Below are 16,415 nucleotides of genomic sequence, written 5' to 3'. Positions count from 1 at the left end.
GCCAACAGCTGCATTTTGGATCTGAAAAAGAAGTAAGAGCAAGAAGTTTACAAGCATTTTAAGGTTCCTTTTCTTCTTCTTTTCTTGTTCTTATTAATTTGTATGAAGTTAAGCACTTGTTTTTATCATTTGAAGATGAGTAGCTAAGCACCCAAAATATGGGGATTAGCTAGAAGTCATGGTTTGATATTATTTGAGCTTGGTTGATGATGGGTTATTAATTTTAATTACTCTTGCATTCTTGTGTTTATGATTTTAATATTTGGCCAGCATTAGAATATATGTGTTGTCTGTCTTGGATTCGAAAAAGGACAAATAGATAGATCAAAGAATGGAAGGAATGTGTTCATACTAGAATAACCTAGGATGATTCGTATATAGGTTTGCTCGTGACACATACCTATACACCACGTTTGGTTATGATAAAGGATGATAGTTTAAATGCGTCTTTATAACCGTTTTAAGTCTTGGTACATCTTAGTCACTTCCAGGTGAATAAAGTATCATGGATCATGAGATTCAGGCAGGATCTTCTGAATTAGTCCATCTATCCAGGGAATACAAATCCCCCCCCTAAAGTGAAACACCCCACCTGCATCAAGTGTGGGGTCTTGAGCTATGCCCATAAACACCTTTCCTCTAATTTCATTTAAGTTAATATCTTCAAACTGCTTGGTCTTGATCTCTTCTATAAAAGTGGGCCTTAGATAAACTCGGGCCATTATTTCACATTTCTCTAAAATACCTAGCCTCATAAACCTGGCTACAAGGCTTGAATTTCTCTATCCAGGGGCCGCTTAAGGGCTCCCAAATAGGTTAGACTGCCCATGCTCACTGGTTTCCAGCTCAATGGGTTTGCTACCACATTAGCCTTACCTGGATGGTACTGGATAGTGACATCATAGTCTTTAAGCAATTCCATCCACCTTCGTTGTCTCAAATTCAATTTATTCTAAGTGAACATATGTTGTAATCTGCGGTGATCAGTAAACACCTCACACTTGATGCCATACAGATAATGTCTCCATATTTTCAGTGGAAACACTACCGCTGCCAACTCCAAGTCATAAGTCGGGTAGTTCCTTTCATGCACCTTCAATTATCGCAAAGTAGATGCTACAACATTCTTATCCTGCATCAACACAACACCCAAACCAGAATGTGAAGCATCACAATACACAATGAAGTTTTTACCTTCGACCGGTAGGGTCAAGATTGGTGTTGTGGTCAGAAGGATCTTAAACTTTTAGAATCTCTCTTCACACTTATCAGTCCACTCGAATGGCACCTCCTTTTTAGTCAGCCTGGTCAAGTGAATAGCAATAAAAGCAAAAAATTTCACAAACCGGCGATAATAACTGGCCAGTCCCATAAAACGTCTAACCTCGATCACAGAACTAGGCCTAGCCCAATTTTTAACTGCCTCAATATTTTGTGGGTCTACCATTACTCCTTTATTTGAAACAACATGGCCTAAAAAGGCAACTGAAGATAGCCAAAATTCACACTTCGATAATTTTGCATACAACCTTTGTCTCCCTAAAAGACCTAACACAATTCGAAGATGATCTGCATGTTCTTATTCATTCTTTAAATACACCAATATATCAACTATAAACACTATCACGAATGAATCCAGGAATGGTTTGACACCCTATTCATCAAACTCATAAAGGTTACAGGTGCATTGGTCAACCCAAAGGACATCACTAAAAATTCATAGTGCCTATACCTGGTTCTAAAAGCTGTTTTAGGCACATCCTTAGGCCTAATTTTCAACTGGTGATAACCAGACCTAAGATTAATCTTTGAAAACACTGAAGCACCCTACAACTGGTCAAAAAGGTCATCAATACGAGGCAAAGGGTATTTATTTCTAATGTGACCTTATTCAGATCTCGGTAGTCAATACACACTCTTATACTACTATCCTTTTTCTTGACAAACAACACTGGAGCACCCCAAGGGGAAACACTAGGATGAATGAACCCCTTGTCAAGAAGCTCCTAAATCTGAGCCTTAAGATCTCTTAACTTTGCCGGAGCCATACGGTAGGGAGGAATGGAAATTGGATGAATACTCGGCTCTAAGTCAATGCAGAAATCTATATCTCGGTCAAGAGGCATACCAGGCAAGTCTAAGGGAAAACTTCTGAAAATTCACACACTACTCAGATAGACTCAATAGTAGGAGACTCTACCTCCACATTCCAAATGTAGGCCAAGTAAGCCAAACAGCCCTACCCCACCATTTTTCTAGTTTGGAGAAAGGATATGACCTTAGCTGGATTAGGCTTGTATTGCAATTAAGTACAACAAAGTAGGGGGACAACCAAGTCATGCCTAAGATCACATCAAAATCTGTCATGTTTAGGATCACTGAGTCAACCCAAGTCCGATATCTCATAAACACAACGGAACAAGCACGATATACATGGGTGACTATGACTGACTCTCCAATAGGGGTAGAAACATGAACAGAGGCATCTAATATATCACATAGTGCATCAAAACCGAAGGTATTTTTACATACATATAGGAATAAGTGAAACTCGGATCAAACAAAATAATAGTCATCCGGTCACATACAAAAATAGTACCTGTGATAACTGCGTCAGACGCCTCTGCCTCGATCTTGCCTAAAAATGCATAAAACTGAGCCCAGTCATCCTGATGGGCTACCTTTCTACCCAGTTGGATTGCTCCTCGACCTGCACTACCATTACCTTAGCCCCCACGGGCTCTCGGATTTCCTCCTCTCCCACCCTATAGATGTCCTCTACCATTGCCCTCTCCAGCTGTTGGGACCACTACTCTGGCCTGCTGGGGTGCTGAAACTATCCCACGGGGATAAGGGCACTCCCTCCGTATATGGATCTACTCTCTACAATTAAAACAGTCGCGATAAAAAAAAATGGGTGGCTACATGGAAATGATGCTCCCTGAATCTTATGGGCCGGATGCTGCGGTGGAGTACCTAAAAAGCTACCAGTAGCAGCGGACAATGCTGAATGAATTGGTCGGGTAGCAATCACCAGCCTGCCTGACCCTCTGGAATAGGATCCCTGGAAGTTACCTGCACTATTGGGCTTCTTAGCCAAAGCTTTGGCTTGCCTATCTTTCCTTACACCTTCAACCTTCTTAACAAAGTTTATGACTTCGTTGAAACTCCTGCCAGACGAAGTCATATGGACAGAAAGTACCTACAACTCGGAATTCAACCCCTTCACGAACAACCTGATCCTCTCCTTCTCTATAGTGACTATCTGAGTAGCGTACCTAGACAATGCATGAAACTTGGCCTCATAAGCATCCATTGATAACCCTCACTGTTCAAGGGCCATAAACTCATCCTTCTTTCTGTCCCTCAAAGTACAGAGCACATACTTTTCTAGGAACAGGGCATGGAACTGAACCCAAGTGAGTGGGGTAACACATGCGAAAGACACTCCACATAAGCCCTCCACCACTGCTTGGCCTCACCCTGCAGTTGAAAAGTCACAAACTTTACTCCATGCTGATGCACAATACCCAGCTTGTGTAACCTCTCATAACAATCAAGAATAAACTCATAGGCATCTTCATTTTCAGTACCATGGTAGACCGGAGGTTTAAGCTTGAGGAACTTGGTGAGCATGTCATGCTCAGTACCGATCATCACAGGACCATTAGTGGTATGAAAAAGACATTAGTGCCTACTACCTCACCTGCTAGCAGAGTTGCAGCAGCAACCGGATAAGCAATAAGAGCTGGTGCTGCAACCATGGTGGGAATGGCTCCTGTGTTAGCCAATGCACTCAAGAAAGCCATGATCTGTTAGGCTAGTATGAGGTCTAGAGGGGGATACCAGCAATCCCGGTCTGGGTGTCTTCCTACTTCTCAGCATGCTCTTTCTCTTCTCCAACTCCTTTATCTTTCTCTAACTCATTCTGGGGAGCAAGAGGGGACTCATCTACTAGCACCTCCTCAATAGGAACTTCCACTATGGCAGCCTCCCTCTCCCTCTGCCACGCCCTCGAACAACTAGCCCTTCTTCTGACTTCATTGGAGCTACGGGCCTGACACCATTATAGTGATGTTGACCATTTGCGGACAAGAGAGTGAAAGGGTTTAGATATCAATTTGGATCGCCAGATACCAATTGAAACAAGTTATAGCACGAAGGGAAGAAGACAATAAAAATTTTCGTAAAATCCTGTAGCCTCTCGAAGAAAAGTACAGACGTCTTTATATCATTCCGCAAGACTCGACTGGACTCATTTTGGTACAATGAGATCAACGAACCTAGGATTTGATATCAACTTTGTCACGACCCCGACCCACCATGACTGGCACCCACAATAACCCTCTAGTGAGAGAACCATTTTTACAGCCTAACTTATCAAACTTAAGAGATAACAATTAAAGACTTGCGGCAGTAATAAAACAGGAAATAATACTGAGTTCCCATAAACTCAGCCAATAATTTTAATAACAACGAAATGTGAAAACATCCTAGGAACTGAAAGTCGTCCGTACCAAAACTCTAACTAATAGTCAATATAAGAAGGGAAACACTCCCAAAAACAAAGTCATGGTACTAAAATAGTGTCTAGAACCTTGTCCCGAAAAAGAGACTAGAACATAGAAGAGTCCATGGTAGCTTGAAACAAACAACTAATCCCTGAACTCGAACAAGCTCTCTTCTAACCGAGGCCTCTCCACAGTCGGCTGAATATGCCCTGTACTCAATAAAAGGCAGAGCAAGAGTACTATCAATACACAAAAATAATGGTGTACTAGTAGGATCACGCGGTTAGCTAGTAAGCGGATCATAGACAAGTAAATTCCACACAATAGGCATATACATATACAAAATAAGTCAACTAATCTCAAGTTCAACTATATTCATCAATATCACAACTCAATATCTTCCACATGCTATAATTTCACACAAGGGTCCTCTCAAGGGACTTACAAACAATCAACTTTGTGTCGGAATATGACACCCAATTCAAATATGTGTCAAAATGTGACAACCGATCCAAGCATACCACAATCACAAATACATTCAGTATTTACAGTATTTATATCACCAAGAACAGGTTCATCACAAAAACAAGCCAGCAAGTGATCATTTCACACATAATCTAGCATGATTCCATATTCATATACACATATGCATATCATGAAATAATTTAACAAGTGTATGAAACACATACAGAAAACTAAACTATCAAATACCTCAAATTCAAGCTTTAATAACTTTACAATGCAAGAGCCTTTCCTTTTCGGGTTCGTTCTTCTCGTTCTTGGTCTAGAAAACATAAATACATATAAATGATTAACACAATGGCCTAATTATCATGAAATATAATATAATTTACACCCTAGGCCAAATCCATGATCCTAACCCCACCGTAGGGCTATTTTCCACCCTTAGTTTTTAATTCAAACCTCCCCCAATGATTACCAATCATAGTTCTAGGTTCTAGAAATCAAATGATGAATTTAGAGAGTAAAATCCTTACCTTAAGCGTGAAAATCCGTGGAAGATTGATAGAAATCACCCTAGGTCGCCTTCTTAAGTTTTTGGAATAGTTTTTTGTAGAAAAGGACAGTTCTGGGCTTTTTCCCCAACTTAAGTCGGGACCCATCCCGCTCTGGCGGGTTGTACAAAAACAGAGAGCTCAGAATTTGAGCTCCAAGCCCCCATTTCACAACATACCCTCTTCTCAAGACGTACTAAAATATACCATTCACGCTAAATTCAATTTTGAGAGTTTTACTCATCCGAATGCGATTCTGTGAAATCATAAAATCTCCGTATCGTCTTGGCTATCAGCCTATCCAATTAAATTAGAGATTTGACCTCCCATCATTCACATGATCTCCCTAAACTTTACCTAACTCAGAATTCGTCCAAGTCTGGACTAGGCAAAAGTTTTCCAAGGTTACTACCCAAAGTTTTTCGGCCTGAAATTCCTCCCCATTGGTCTATTCCTAACGATGGGGACTGATCGTTACATCCTCATCCATCTATTGGGCCTACAATGCCCTTGACATCCACCTTTAGATCCCAAAATGACTTTTTCTTTAACGGAAAAGGGCATGAGGGGCATTTTTGTAATATTTTTAATAGTTCAAAGGCATTTTATGCCCTTTTTGTAATTAAAATTCTGTTAAATAAATTTTGATCTATAATTAATTTTAAATAATTCAATTATAACGAATAGATGACCGCTACGTGTTTAAAAAAACTATTCAAATTATTTAATTAAAATTTATTAAATAAATTTTGATTTATAATTAATTTTAAATAATTAAATTATAACCAATAGATGTCCGCAACATGTTTAAAAAAACTATTCAAATTATTTAATTAGAATTTTGTTAAAGAAATTTTGATTTATAATTAATTTTAAATAATTAAATTGTAACCAATAGATGACCGTCATGTGTTTAAAAAAATATTCAAATTATTTAATTAAAATTATGTTAAAGGAAAGGTCATTTTTGGAACTAAAGGTGGATGATTATCATATAAAATTCTGAAAATTAATGCCCTTGTCATCAACCTTTAGGTCCAAAAAAGACCTTTTCTTTAACATAATTTTAATTAAATAACTATCTATTGACTACAATTTAATTATAAATCAAAATTTATTTAACAAAATTTTAATTAAATAATTTGAATAATTTTTTAAAACACGTGACAACCATCTATTGGTTACAATTTAATTGTTTAAAATTAATTATAAATCAAAATTTATTTAACAGAATTTTAATTACGAAAAAGGACTTAAAATGTCCTCAAACTATTGAAATTGTATAAAAATGCCCCTCATGCCCTTTTCCGTTAAAAAATATCATTTTTGAACCTAAAAGTGAATGTCAAAGACATTTTAGACCTAATAGATGGATGATGAATATTTTTATACTATTTTCAATGAATCGAGGGCACAAAAGTAGTTGTTTTTTTAGGGGAAGCTCCTCTTGTAATTTTTGTTTTTCCTTTTCCGACCATAAAAGCCAAAATTAAAACAAATAATTTTTAAAAAAAAAAACACACACACAAAAACGTAAAGAACAAGAGACTAGTTGGCAGAGAAATTGAACCCTCCAATTTTTATTCTATTCGTTTTCCGGCACTTGATTTCTCCGATTATTCCTACTATAAAAAAATCCGCTCCTTCCGACGAAATCTCTGGCGATCACCTTATCTTCCGAAATCGCTTTTCTTTTATTTCTATACTTAGTTGACTTCACCTTTTATCTTAATTCTAGGGTTTTGAAATGTGTAGGTGATTAGCTAGATTGTCAATTTCCGATGGCGAACGCCGGTGAAGAAGATAACGACGCCGTATTGAGCGACGTAGAGGCCGATGATCCGGTACCTATTCATATAATTAATTCTCCCTCACCAGAAGATGTCTCAATTGAGAAATTCCGTGAGATTTTCGCCGAGCTGGATCGGGAGCGGCAAGCTCGATTAGCTGCTGAGGAATCTAAATCGCAGTTGCAAGTTTCGTTCAACAGATTGAGAGTTCTCGCTCATGATGCGATCAAAAAGCGTGATGAGCACTCGAGACAACGCGATGAAGCATTGCGGGAAAAGGAAGAAGCTTCGACAACAGTTGAAAAGGTAACGGAGGAACTGAGAGAAGCAATTAAGCAGAAAGATGAGTTTTCTAAGGAGTTAGAGGAGGTGAAAAAGACGAAAGATTCAATCAGAACTGAGATGGAAACTGCAGGTTCAATGTTAGTTAGTGGAATTGATAAGATATCTGGAAAAGTTAGTCAATTTAAGAATTTTGTAGCTGGTGGATTACCTAGGTCACAGAAATACACAGGATTACCAGCAGTGGCTTATGGCGTGATCAAAAGGACGAATGACATAGTAGAGGAGCTGTTGAGACAGATTGAATCAACAGCAAAGTCCAGAAATGAGGCCCGTGAACAAATGGACCATAGGAATTATGAAATTGCAATTGAAGTTTCGCAGTTAGAGTCAACTATTAGTGGTTTGAGAGAAGAGGCTGCAAAGAAAGCTTCTGTTGTTGAGAGTTTAGAGAAATCTGTTGGTGAAAAAGATGAGAAATTATCCGAATTGGAACGAGAGACCTGTGAGAAGCAAAAGGCTTTGGAGAGTGAAGTGTTTGAATTGAGAGATTTGGTGAAGGACTATGAAGTTAAGTTGAGCAGTTCAGAATCAAAGCTGGAAATGCAAAGATCATTACTTGCTGAACAATTGAAATATGTTACGAAAATACATGAACAGATTTATAATGCTATTAAGGTTGTTGATGCCAGGAAGGCATCTGAGTTGTCGGAATCCTTGTTTCTTGCTCAAGAGATGGACATGGAAGAGAATATAAGGGCAGTTTTAGCAGGATTGGAATCTATATATGAAATGAGTGAATTTGTTGTCCAGAAAACAAGGAATTTGCTAGAGGAGAGGAGCCATGAAGTGAAAAGCCTAAATGAGTCAGTTTCTCAGTTAATAAAAGAAAAAGAACAAATTGGGTCTTTACTGAGAAGTGCTCTTTCAAAGAGAATTTCAGTGGATTTATCATCCAAAACAAATGAATTGTTTAAGATAGCAGAAAATGGATTGAGAGAAGCTGGGATAAATTACAAGTTCAACAATCATGTTGGTGATGGTAAGATCCCTGCTTCTGATAATAAAATGAATGCAGCAAATACAGAAGAGGATGAAGTATATGCTTTGGTAAGTCCTTTTTAAATACAAATTTCCTTCAAAGTTTCTTGTTATTTTATTAATTCATTGATGTTCTTGATGTAGGCTGGTGCATTAGAGAATATAATTAAGCAGTCTCAGGTTGAGATCATTGACCTTAAGCATACTGTTGAAGAGCTAAGGTACCTCCTGTCAAGCTTATATTGGGTTAACCTTTTGTCTGAGCCGCATTTCTTCACTGTGTTATGCTACTCTACTTGAACCAGCAGATAGTGCAATGCTCCTTCGTCTTTTTCTCTCTAGAAACGCTAGAGTATGAGCACAACCTATTCTTACCCTGACTTAGTTGTTTTTTTCATCTTGCTTTACTGAATCAAAGGGCTGAGTCAAGTTTACTGAAGGAACATGTGGAAGCTCAAATGAAGGAACTCAGTCAATGGAAGCAACGTGTGGAGGAACTTGAAGAGAAGGAGAGGGTGGCAAATGAAAATGTAATGCACTGCCTAGTCTCAATATAGTATTTCATCATACTAGTATTTGGTTCATATGATTTGATGTCTTTCATGGAGGTCTGCTTACAAGAATTGTGGAAAGTCGATATGCATATTTAATCCTTCTTGTCATATTGTGAAGTCTTACAAGTAACTGTTTCATTGTAGGTTGAAGGGCTTATGCTGGACATCACTGCTGCTTCTGAAGAAATTACACGATGGAAAGTGGCCGCACAGCAAGAAGCTGCTGCAGGTAAAGCTGTTGAGCAAGAGTGTGCAGCACAGGTAATGGATACTTAAACGCTCTTAATGTAATTTAACTAATGATTCTGAAATCATAATAACAAGTAGAATCTGATCTATATTCAGCGGCAGAGCTAGCTTATAGGTTACGGGTTCATTGAACCCATTAGCTTGTGCTCAGACCTTGTATATGTGTTAGGAAATCCACTAAATATTTATATATATTTGTCTATGGACCTAATTGTTATTGTATATTTACTTGAGATCACCTTAGAAACCCGTGAACTTCAAATCCTTGATCCGCATCTTTTGTCATGCTGGGGGTTTGTGTTTTTTCTGCTGTTCTGGTTTCTTTTAGTCACAAGCTAACACTTGTTGTCATAGTTGTGGTTTTTTCAATTGCTAAGAAACTGTTGGCACATTTTTGATTGATTTATCAGGCTAAAACAGGTTATGTCATCACTCCTGCCAAAATCTTAAAACTTTTTTTCAGCTACTATATTTTAGAATGAAGAGAAAGTATCTCCTTCTTTCTATTTTTTTTATCCCATCCAGATACCTTTTCATGGGTTTCAAGCGGCACCCTTGTTTCCTCTGGCCTTCAAATCTCTTTGGAACGATAAAGGATATTTAATACTTCATGAATAGAGATGGATCTTAATATTGTTTTCGTTATGCTCCCCACTTCCTTTTTTCTTCTGTGTGTTGGGGGGTGGGGGGTGATGGTGGGTGGGAAGAGGTGGTTATTGGCTTGCGTTTCTCAAATTTTAGTTCATGGAATCTCTCTTTTTTGTGCTTGTAAGATGTGTTGATCACTTAATTGTTACTTGAGGCATTCGGAGGAACATAATTTCTAAGCGAAATTTGTATGATCCTGCTATTGATTAAAGATGACTATGTAAGTTTGTAAAGGGATATTTCAGATTTAGGGTTTGAGAATGTGCCTTGCAGCCTTGAATACAGTGAAACTACTGTTCTAACAGCTTATAGCTAAGCATTTAATGCAAGAGATAATTTTCGAAAGCTTCATGTCAAAAGTGTTGTCATATTGCTTTGCAAACCGTTTCAATGTTTGAATGAGGTTAAAGATAAGAATGCCAAAATGAGATATTCAATTTCAAATTACTCTTTTGAAAGAAAAAAGGATCAACTTCAAACCTTGTCAAAAAAATTTTGACTCGGTCTTGAGTTAGTAGGAGGAAGTACATTGTGATAATAAAAGGAAAGATAGGTGAAGTTTCATATTATTAAGAAAGTTGGCCCAAGCATGTAAAATGCACTTGAGAACTAACCATGTGTTGTGGGCTCGACATCCTTATGTAAGCTATGCTATTAGGAAACAGCAATTTGTTAAATTAATCCGTATAGAGCTGAATGGATGCAGAAGATTCACCCAACTAACTCAACTAGTTGGGGATTGAGGCCTTGTTGATTGATTGATTTTGGATCCGGGTTGAAATATCTGCTGGTTCTTTTTTAGATAGAATGTCCTTAGATAATTGAGATTTATGTGCTGCAGGTTTATTTTATTCTTCTGCTCAAGAGTTTGTTCCTTTAGAAATGCCAGTTGGTCCAAATAATATATCCGGGTAAAAACCATACCCAATGAGTTCTCTTCTGACAAAAGGAACTTGTGGATTTTGCCTGTTTTATAGAGTTACTTATAAATAAAAAAAGAATAATAGATCTGAGAAAAAAGAAAAGAAATAGAAGCCCACAATAGAAATAGAAGCAGAGCTGTCATCACCTATCCCAAAAAAAATTATTACTAAAAGTAAAAAGGAGTGTGTTGTCATTTGCTAGAGTAACATGCTTCAGTAAGCAAGTCTTATTGGTTTTATATTTTAGAGCTGTTTTATGTTCTACAAAATACTCTTCCTCTCTGTCTCTCTATAGTTGATATGCTTGTTAATAAGGATAGGAAATAGTTCAGAATATGACTATCATAGCCACTGTGGCTACAAAGAAAGTGGAAGAGAGTTAGAATGAGTAGAGTGCTTGGTATGAAGACTTTGATGTCCTATGAAATAAGATATTAGTTGTGATTCATGATGTAATATAAGAATGCTTGCTAAGCGATATGAACTTTGGCATGCAGAAGTTGTTTCAAATGAACTGTCATTTAGATGTTTGAGATTATGCACTAGGTTGCAACTCACTAGTCACAATACCAGAGTTTGATGTCCACAAGTTATTGCCCCTTTATCCAGCTTTAGCTCTCAAATGGCAAACCAAAGTTTTTGGTCTATTCAGTGGAAAATCAGAATCTACTAAAGCATGGGAAAGCACTTTTATATTGGGGTTACTCACTTTAATGTCTTACTCTGCTAGAAAAATGATGCACATGGAGCAATGTGTAGACGATGTCACATTTATTTACTGCATTAACAAGACAAACCTACCAGAATGGATGGCCAAGCACCACTGACCATAGACAGAAGAGAAAGCTCTGTTTTTTTCCCAATTTTTTTTTAATAAAAGTGGGGTTGGGGAAGGGGAAGGGGATTACAAGGTGGGGAATCACACCCTCAGCAACAAGGTAAAAATTCAGTTAATCAATCAACTGAGCTACTAAGATTCCCCAAAACTCTTTATGTCAATTTGTAATGCAGGTCTTATGTGACTCTTTGAATCTCAAATGCCATAAGTGAAATTTATAGCCATTATCAGAGAGAAAATCAGTCTTGTGAAGCTCAGAAAAGCACTTTTTATTGGACTCATGCACTTGGATATTACTTTTACTAAAAAACAGTGTAGCCGTGGAAGTGCATAGACAATGTCACATGTTATTATATTAATCAACAAGAAACTCTTGCCAAAAAATAATGGAGATGTACCATTGGCCATTTGTCCCTATGCAAATTATTAGGAAATACATCTTAGACTCAGACTATGAAATTTTCTGTGGATCATGGTTTAGTGATATTGAGAACTCTTAAATCGTCTATAAACCAAAAAAAAATATAAATACTTAATGGAAGTCTAGTTTCATGCTTTTCAAATTTACTAGCAGAATACAAAAGCAATTAGTATGCGCATTATTTTCACTTCTCGAACAATTTCTTGCAAACAAACTGCTGCATATTCTGCCATTCCAGCTATTCCCTCAGAGACTATGACTAAGAAAATCTTCCGATGGTTCTTGTAGTTGGCTGCTGTACGCCAGGAGCTTGAGGCAGCAAAGGAGGCTGTACTAGAGTCCGGGAAGAAGCTAAAATTCAAAGAAGAAACAGCTGATGCAGCCACGGCTGCAAGGGATGCAGCTGAGAAATCATTGAGACTGGCAGATTTAAGAGCATCGAGGCTGAGGGATAAAGTGGAAGAGCTCACCCGTCAGCTTGAAGAGCTAGACGGCAGGGAAACATCAACAACTGGTCTAAACAGGCCAAGATACATGTGCTGGCCATGGCAATGGCTTGGCTTAGATTTCGTAGGTATGAGACCTGTAGAGACACAACAAGAGGGTGCCAATGAAATGGAACTTTCTGAACCCCTTCTTTGACACATTCTTTTTTCTTTTGATAATAGTATTTTCCCCCGGTATATTTTCTTCTACTCTTTTTGTAATTCATTTTTTATTATTTCCTCTGCATTCCACCCGCTGTAGATTTTTTTGTGATCTTTGTAAGAAAAGTAATTAAACAAATGATATAGAACATTGATTGTTCAAAGTTAAATAAGCCTTTTGGCTTGTGGACAAGTAAAACTGGCTCTGTTTAAGAGAAAGTCTGCCTCAAACATGCCTTTTTCTAGTTATGAGCATTGAGCGTTTGGTATTTGTTGTTGGCCTCAATAACACCCTGTTCTGAAATGCCCAAAATTTGAAGTTTTGAACTATAAGCTCAGTTCAAAACTTACCTTCCTTTGTTGCTGATAAGGTATTTTCTGTAATCTTTAGGAGAACATTTAGAATGCATAAATGTTGACCCATTTCAAACATTTTGTGCAGTATTGTCAACAAATTGATTAACAGTGCAGTAGATTTTTGAAACTTTACAATATTTATACTTTCAAATAGAATCAAGTTTATGGAAAAAATATGAGTAATTAATTCTATCTTAAATTGACAAGTAGGGGTAGATCGAAAATATGTTGGAGAGAGGTGATTCGACAAGATATCGCACTACTCTATATCACCGAGAGCATGACTTTAGATAGAAAGAAGTGGAGGTCGCAGATTAGGGTAAAAGACCAATACCTAGATGTGGTGCTTGTGCCTCGAAGGGAATGGTGTCTTGTTGTATGTCGGTTTAGGGCGGTCGTAGGTCTAGGCGTGTCTTTATAGTTGTGTTGTTATTGCCTTTGATTATCATATTACTTTTCTATCGTTATTGTTCTTGTCTCGTAAATTTGCATCGCTTTTCATTTTTTTTGGCTATATATATTGTTTTTCTCTCTTACTTGAGACTGTGAATTTTGAGCCAAGTGTCTTTCGGAAACAACCTCTCTATCTTCATGAAGTAGTGGTAAGGTCTGCTTACATCTTACCCTTTTCAGACCCACTTGTGGGATTTCACTGGGTATGTTGTTGTTTAGATTGACAAGTAATTAGGGGTAATTACAGAAATATACAATTATCTAACTTACATTGCCAAATATAGTCCAAAACTAACATTACAAATCTTTAGCTAAAGTCACAATTCGATTTTAGTGCTTTAACTATTCAAAAACTTATCATGTTTGGTCCCTCAACTATATACTTACCAGTTTTAGTCCCTTAACTATACATTTATCAGTTTTAGTTGTTTAAGCATTTAAATAGTTATCAGGTTTGTCTCTTATCCATTTTTTTACACAAATTTAGGTATATATTAATGGAATCTATTCCTCGTGAAATTAAATCATTAACCCATTTTTTCAATTCTCTCTCTCCCGTTATTTTTTTCTTCAAATTACTCTTATGAAAAGAACCTTACTTCAACGATTCAAAACAAAATTCATGAGGAAATAAAATATAAGTCATAATTTTATTCAATGGAGGATAAAATGAATCATATTATTACTACTAATGATTTGACTATACTAAAGTTTATTATAAAGAGGAAAAAATATTACTCATTAGGTGTGGAGAGAGATTTATTTATATTTAATAGAAAAATTTTTCTTACAATGAGAATAAAATTAAAAGTTTTATTCTCACGTGTTTTGATTCCAAATTTTGTACTCCAACGACTTTATTGAAGGGAATTTATTAATTATTCAGAAGTTGAAATTAATAAAATGGTAGATTTGTAACTTTTACTAGTTTTATTTTATAATTTTGAAATAGATCAATTTTATTATTCTGTTCTTTTTATTTTACATAGAAAAATTTGAGTAATAAGATAAAATCTCTTATTTTTCTTTTGTATGAAAAATAAAATTAAAAGAAGGGGAACATAGCATATTCAAGTCATTAACAACAATAATATGCTTCATTTTATCCTCCATTGAATAAAATTACGACTATATCTTCTTTCCTCATTAATTTAATTTTCAATCATTGAGGTTATTATTCTTTTCATAAGAGTAATTTTAAAAAAAAAATTAGTGGGAAGAGAGAAACAACTGAAAAATGGATTAAAGATTTAATTTCATGAATACATGAGTTCCGTTAATATAAATCTAAGTTATTTGTATAAAAAAAATAAGAGACCAAATCTGATAATTATTTAAATACTTAAAGGATTAAAACCGAGAAATGTATAGTTAACAGACTAAAATCAGTAAGTATATAATTAAATTACCAAACATGATAAGTTTTTGAATATTTCAAGAATTAAATCCTGTAAGTGTATAGTTAAGGGACCATTTTAGACCTACTCCTATAGTTAAGGTACTATTTATGATATTTTCTCCAACATTATATATCCGGTATACAACAATATACAATTTTTTTTCATATTTTATTTCTTACAAAAATATCTTAAAATTTGATATACACTATTAAACACCCAATATACAATATTATATAAAATTGTAAGAGATATTTATACGCATATATACCACAATATACAATATTATGCATTAATATAAAAAAAAAGGGTCTTCGTTTTCTTTCTTTTATCTAAGCATCAAATTCATCCAAAAACACCTCAAAAACTCCACGAAATCACCCAAAATTTCATATTTAGGCTTCCTAATATGTAATTGATCTTTTGCAACAATACTTACTCGAAGCGAAACTTATTTGCGGATACTCATTTTTCAAATTTTGAAGCTTTGAGCTTCAACAATGGTTGTTTATGGCTTCAACAATGTCAATAGTACTTCATAGTAACTCCAATAAAAGAGATAAAATAATGACTTAATAAATAAAATTTCTCCAAAAGTACGGGTCGTTATCAATAACTCAATTATATATACATATGAGACCATTCATTTCACTATCAACAAGCAAATCAAATAAATTAGTTAATTATCGCCATCATCACCGCTGCAATAACCATCTTCATCTAAGAAACAACCTTCAATTTGCAAATCAGCTAATAAAACTACATACGAGGATTTTAAAGATGGACAGAGAATGGAATATGGAGAAGAGAGAGTGCATGTGCTTTTGGAGTGTGAGGGAAGATAAAGAAAGAGAGATAACAATCGGTTAGTGGCTAAAATTGATAAAGTTCAAAAACCTTCGCCCATTTTTGCTATATATTTGATTATAAATGGCAAATATTTTCTTAATATAGTATATTTATGTAAGTTTTCCTTATTCAATTATACTTTTAAGTAATAATCTCTAAGTAATATGGATAAATAATATGAGAAGTAACATTTTTCGAAAAAATGTTCAATTACAAATGCATGCACGAGAAACTTTTCAAAAACATGTTAGCTACATTTAAACACTTCAAAATCAACAAAATTGATTATCCCTCAAGTTTTATCTACTTTTTGTGCTAGCAAACAATGAGTTCTCGTTTCCTTATCAGCTAATCAGAGCCTTCATGAATTGGGTGTATCGTGAGGTGGCCTAGCCTGTGGTATATTTGTTTGTTGTTGTACATCCCGACATAAAAAGTT

The 16,415-nt window shown here is 35.9% G+C and overlaps 1 protein-coding gene across 2 annotated transcripts; it reads left to right on the top strand.

The window, feature by feature from the left end:
• The first annotated feature begins 7,034 nt into the window (after positions 1 to 7,034).
• On the top strand, positions 7,035 to 13,151 carry LOC129880406 (uncharacterized). Of its 2 annotated transcripts, none has more exons than XM_055954430.1 (5): positions 7,035 to 8,709; positions 8,785 to 8,861; positions 9,059 to 9,170; positions 9,339 to 9,423; positions 12,562 to 12,728. In XM_055954430.1, exons 1-5 carry the CDS (start codon positions 7,309 to 7,311, stop codon positions 12,585 to 12,587), a joined length of 1,701 nt encoding a protein of 566 aa, XP_055810405.1. In that variant the 5' UTR covers positions 7,035 to 7,308; the 3' UTR covers positions 12,588 to 12,728. The 2 variants fall into 2 exon arrangements, with proteins under 2 accessions (XP_055810405.1, XP_055810404.1); XM_055954429.1 differs by having other exon boundaries at positions 7,037 to 8,709; positions 9,339 to 9,455; positions 12,562 to 13,151.
• The last annotated feature ends 3,264 nt before the right edge of the window (positions 13,152 to 16,415 follow it).

Source organism: Solanum dulcamara, chromosome 2, assembly GCF_947179165.1.
Source record: "Solanum dulcamara chromosome 2, daSolDulc1.2, whole genome shotgun sequence".
In the NCBI taxonomy this organism is placed as follows: Eukaryota; Viridiplantae; Streptophyta; class Magnoliopsida; order Solanales; family Solanaceae; genus Solanum; species Solanum dulcamara.
Note: the sequence above shows the minus strand (reverse complement) of the source record. Positions and strands in the feature narration are given on the sequence as shown.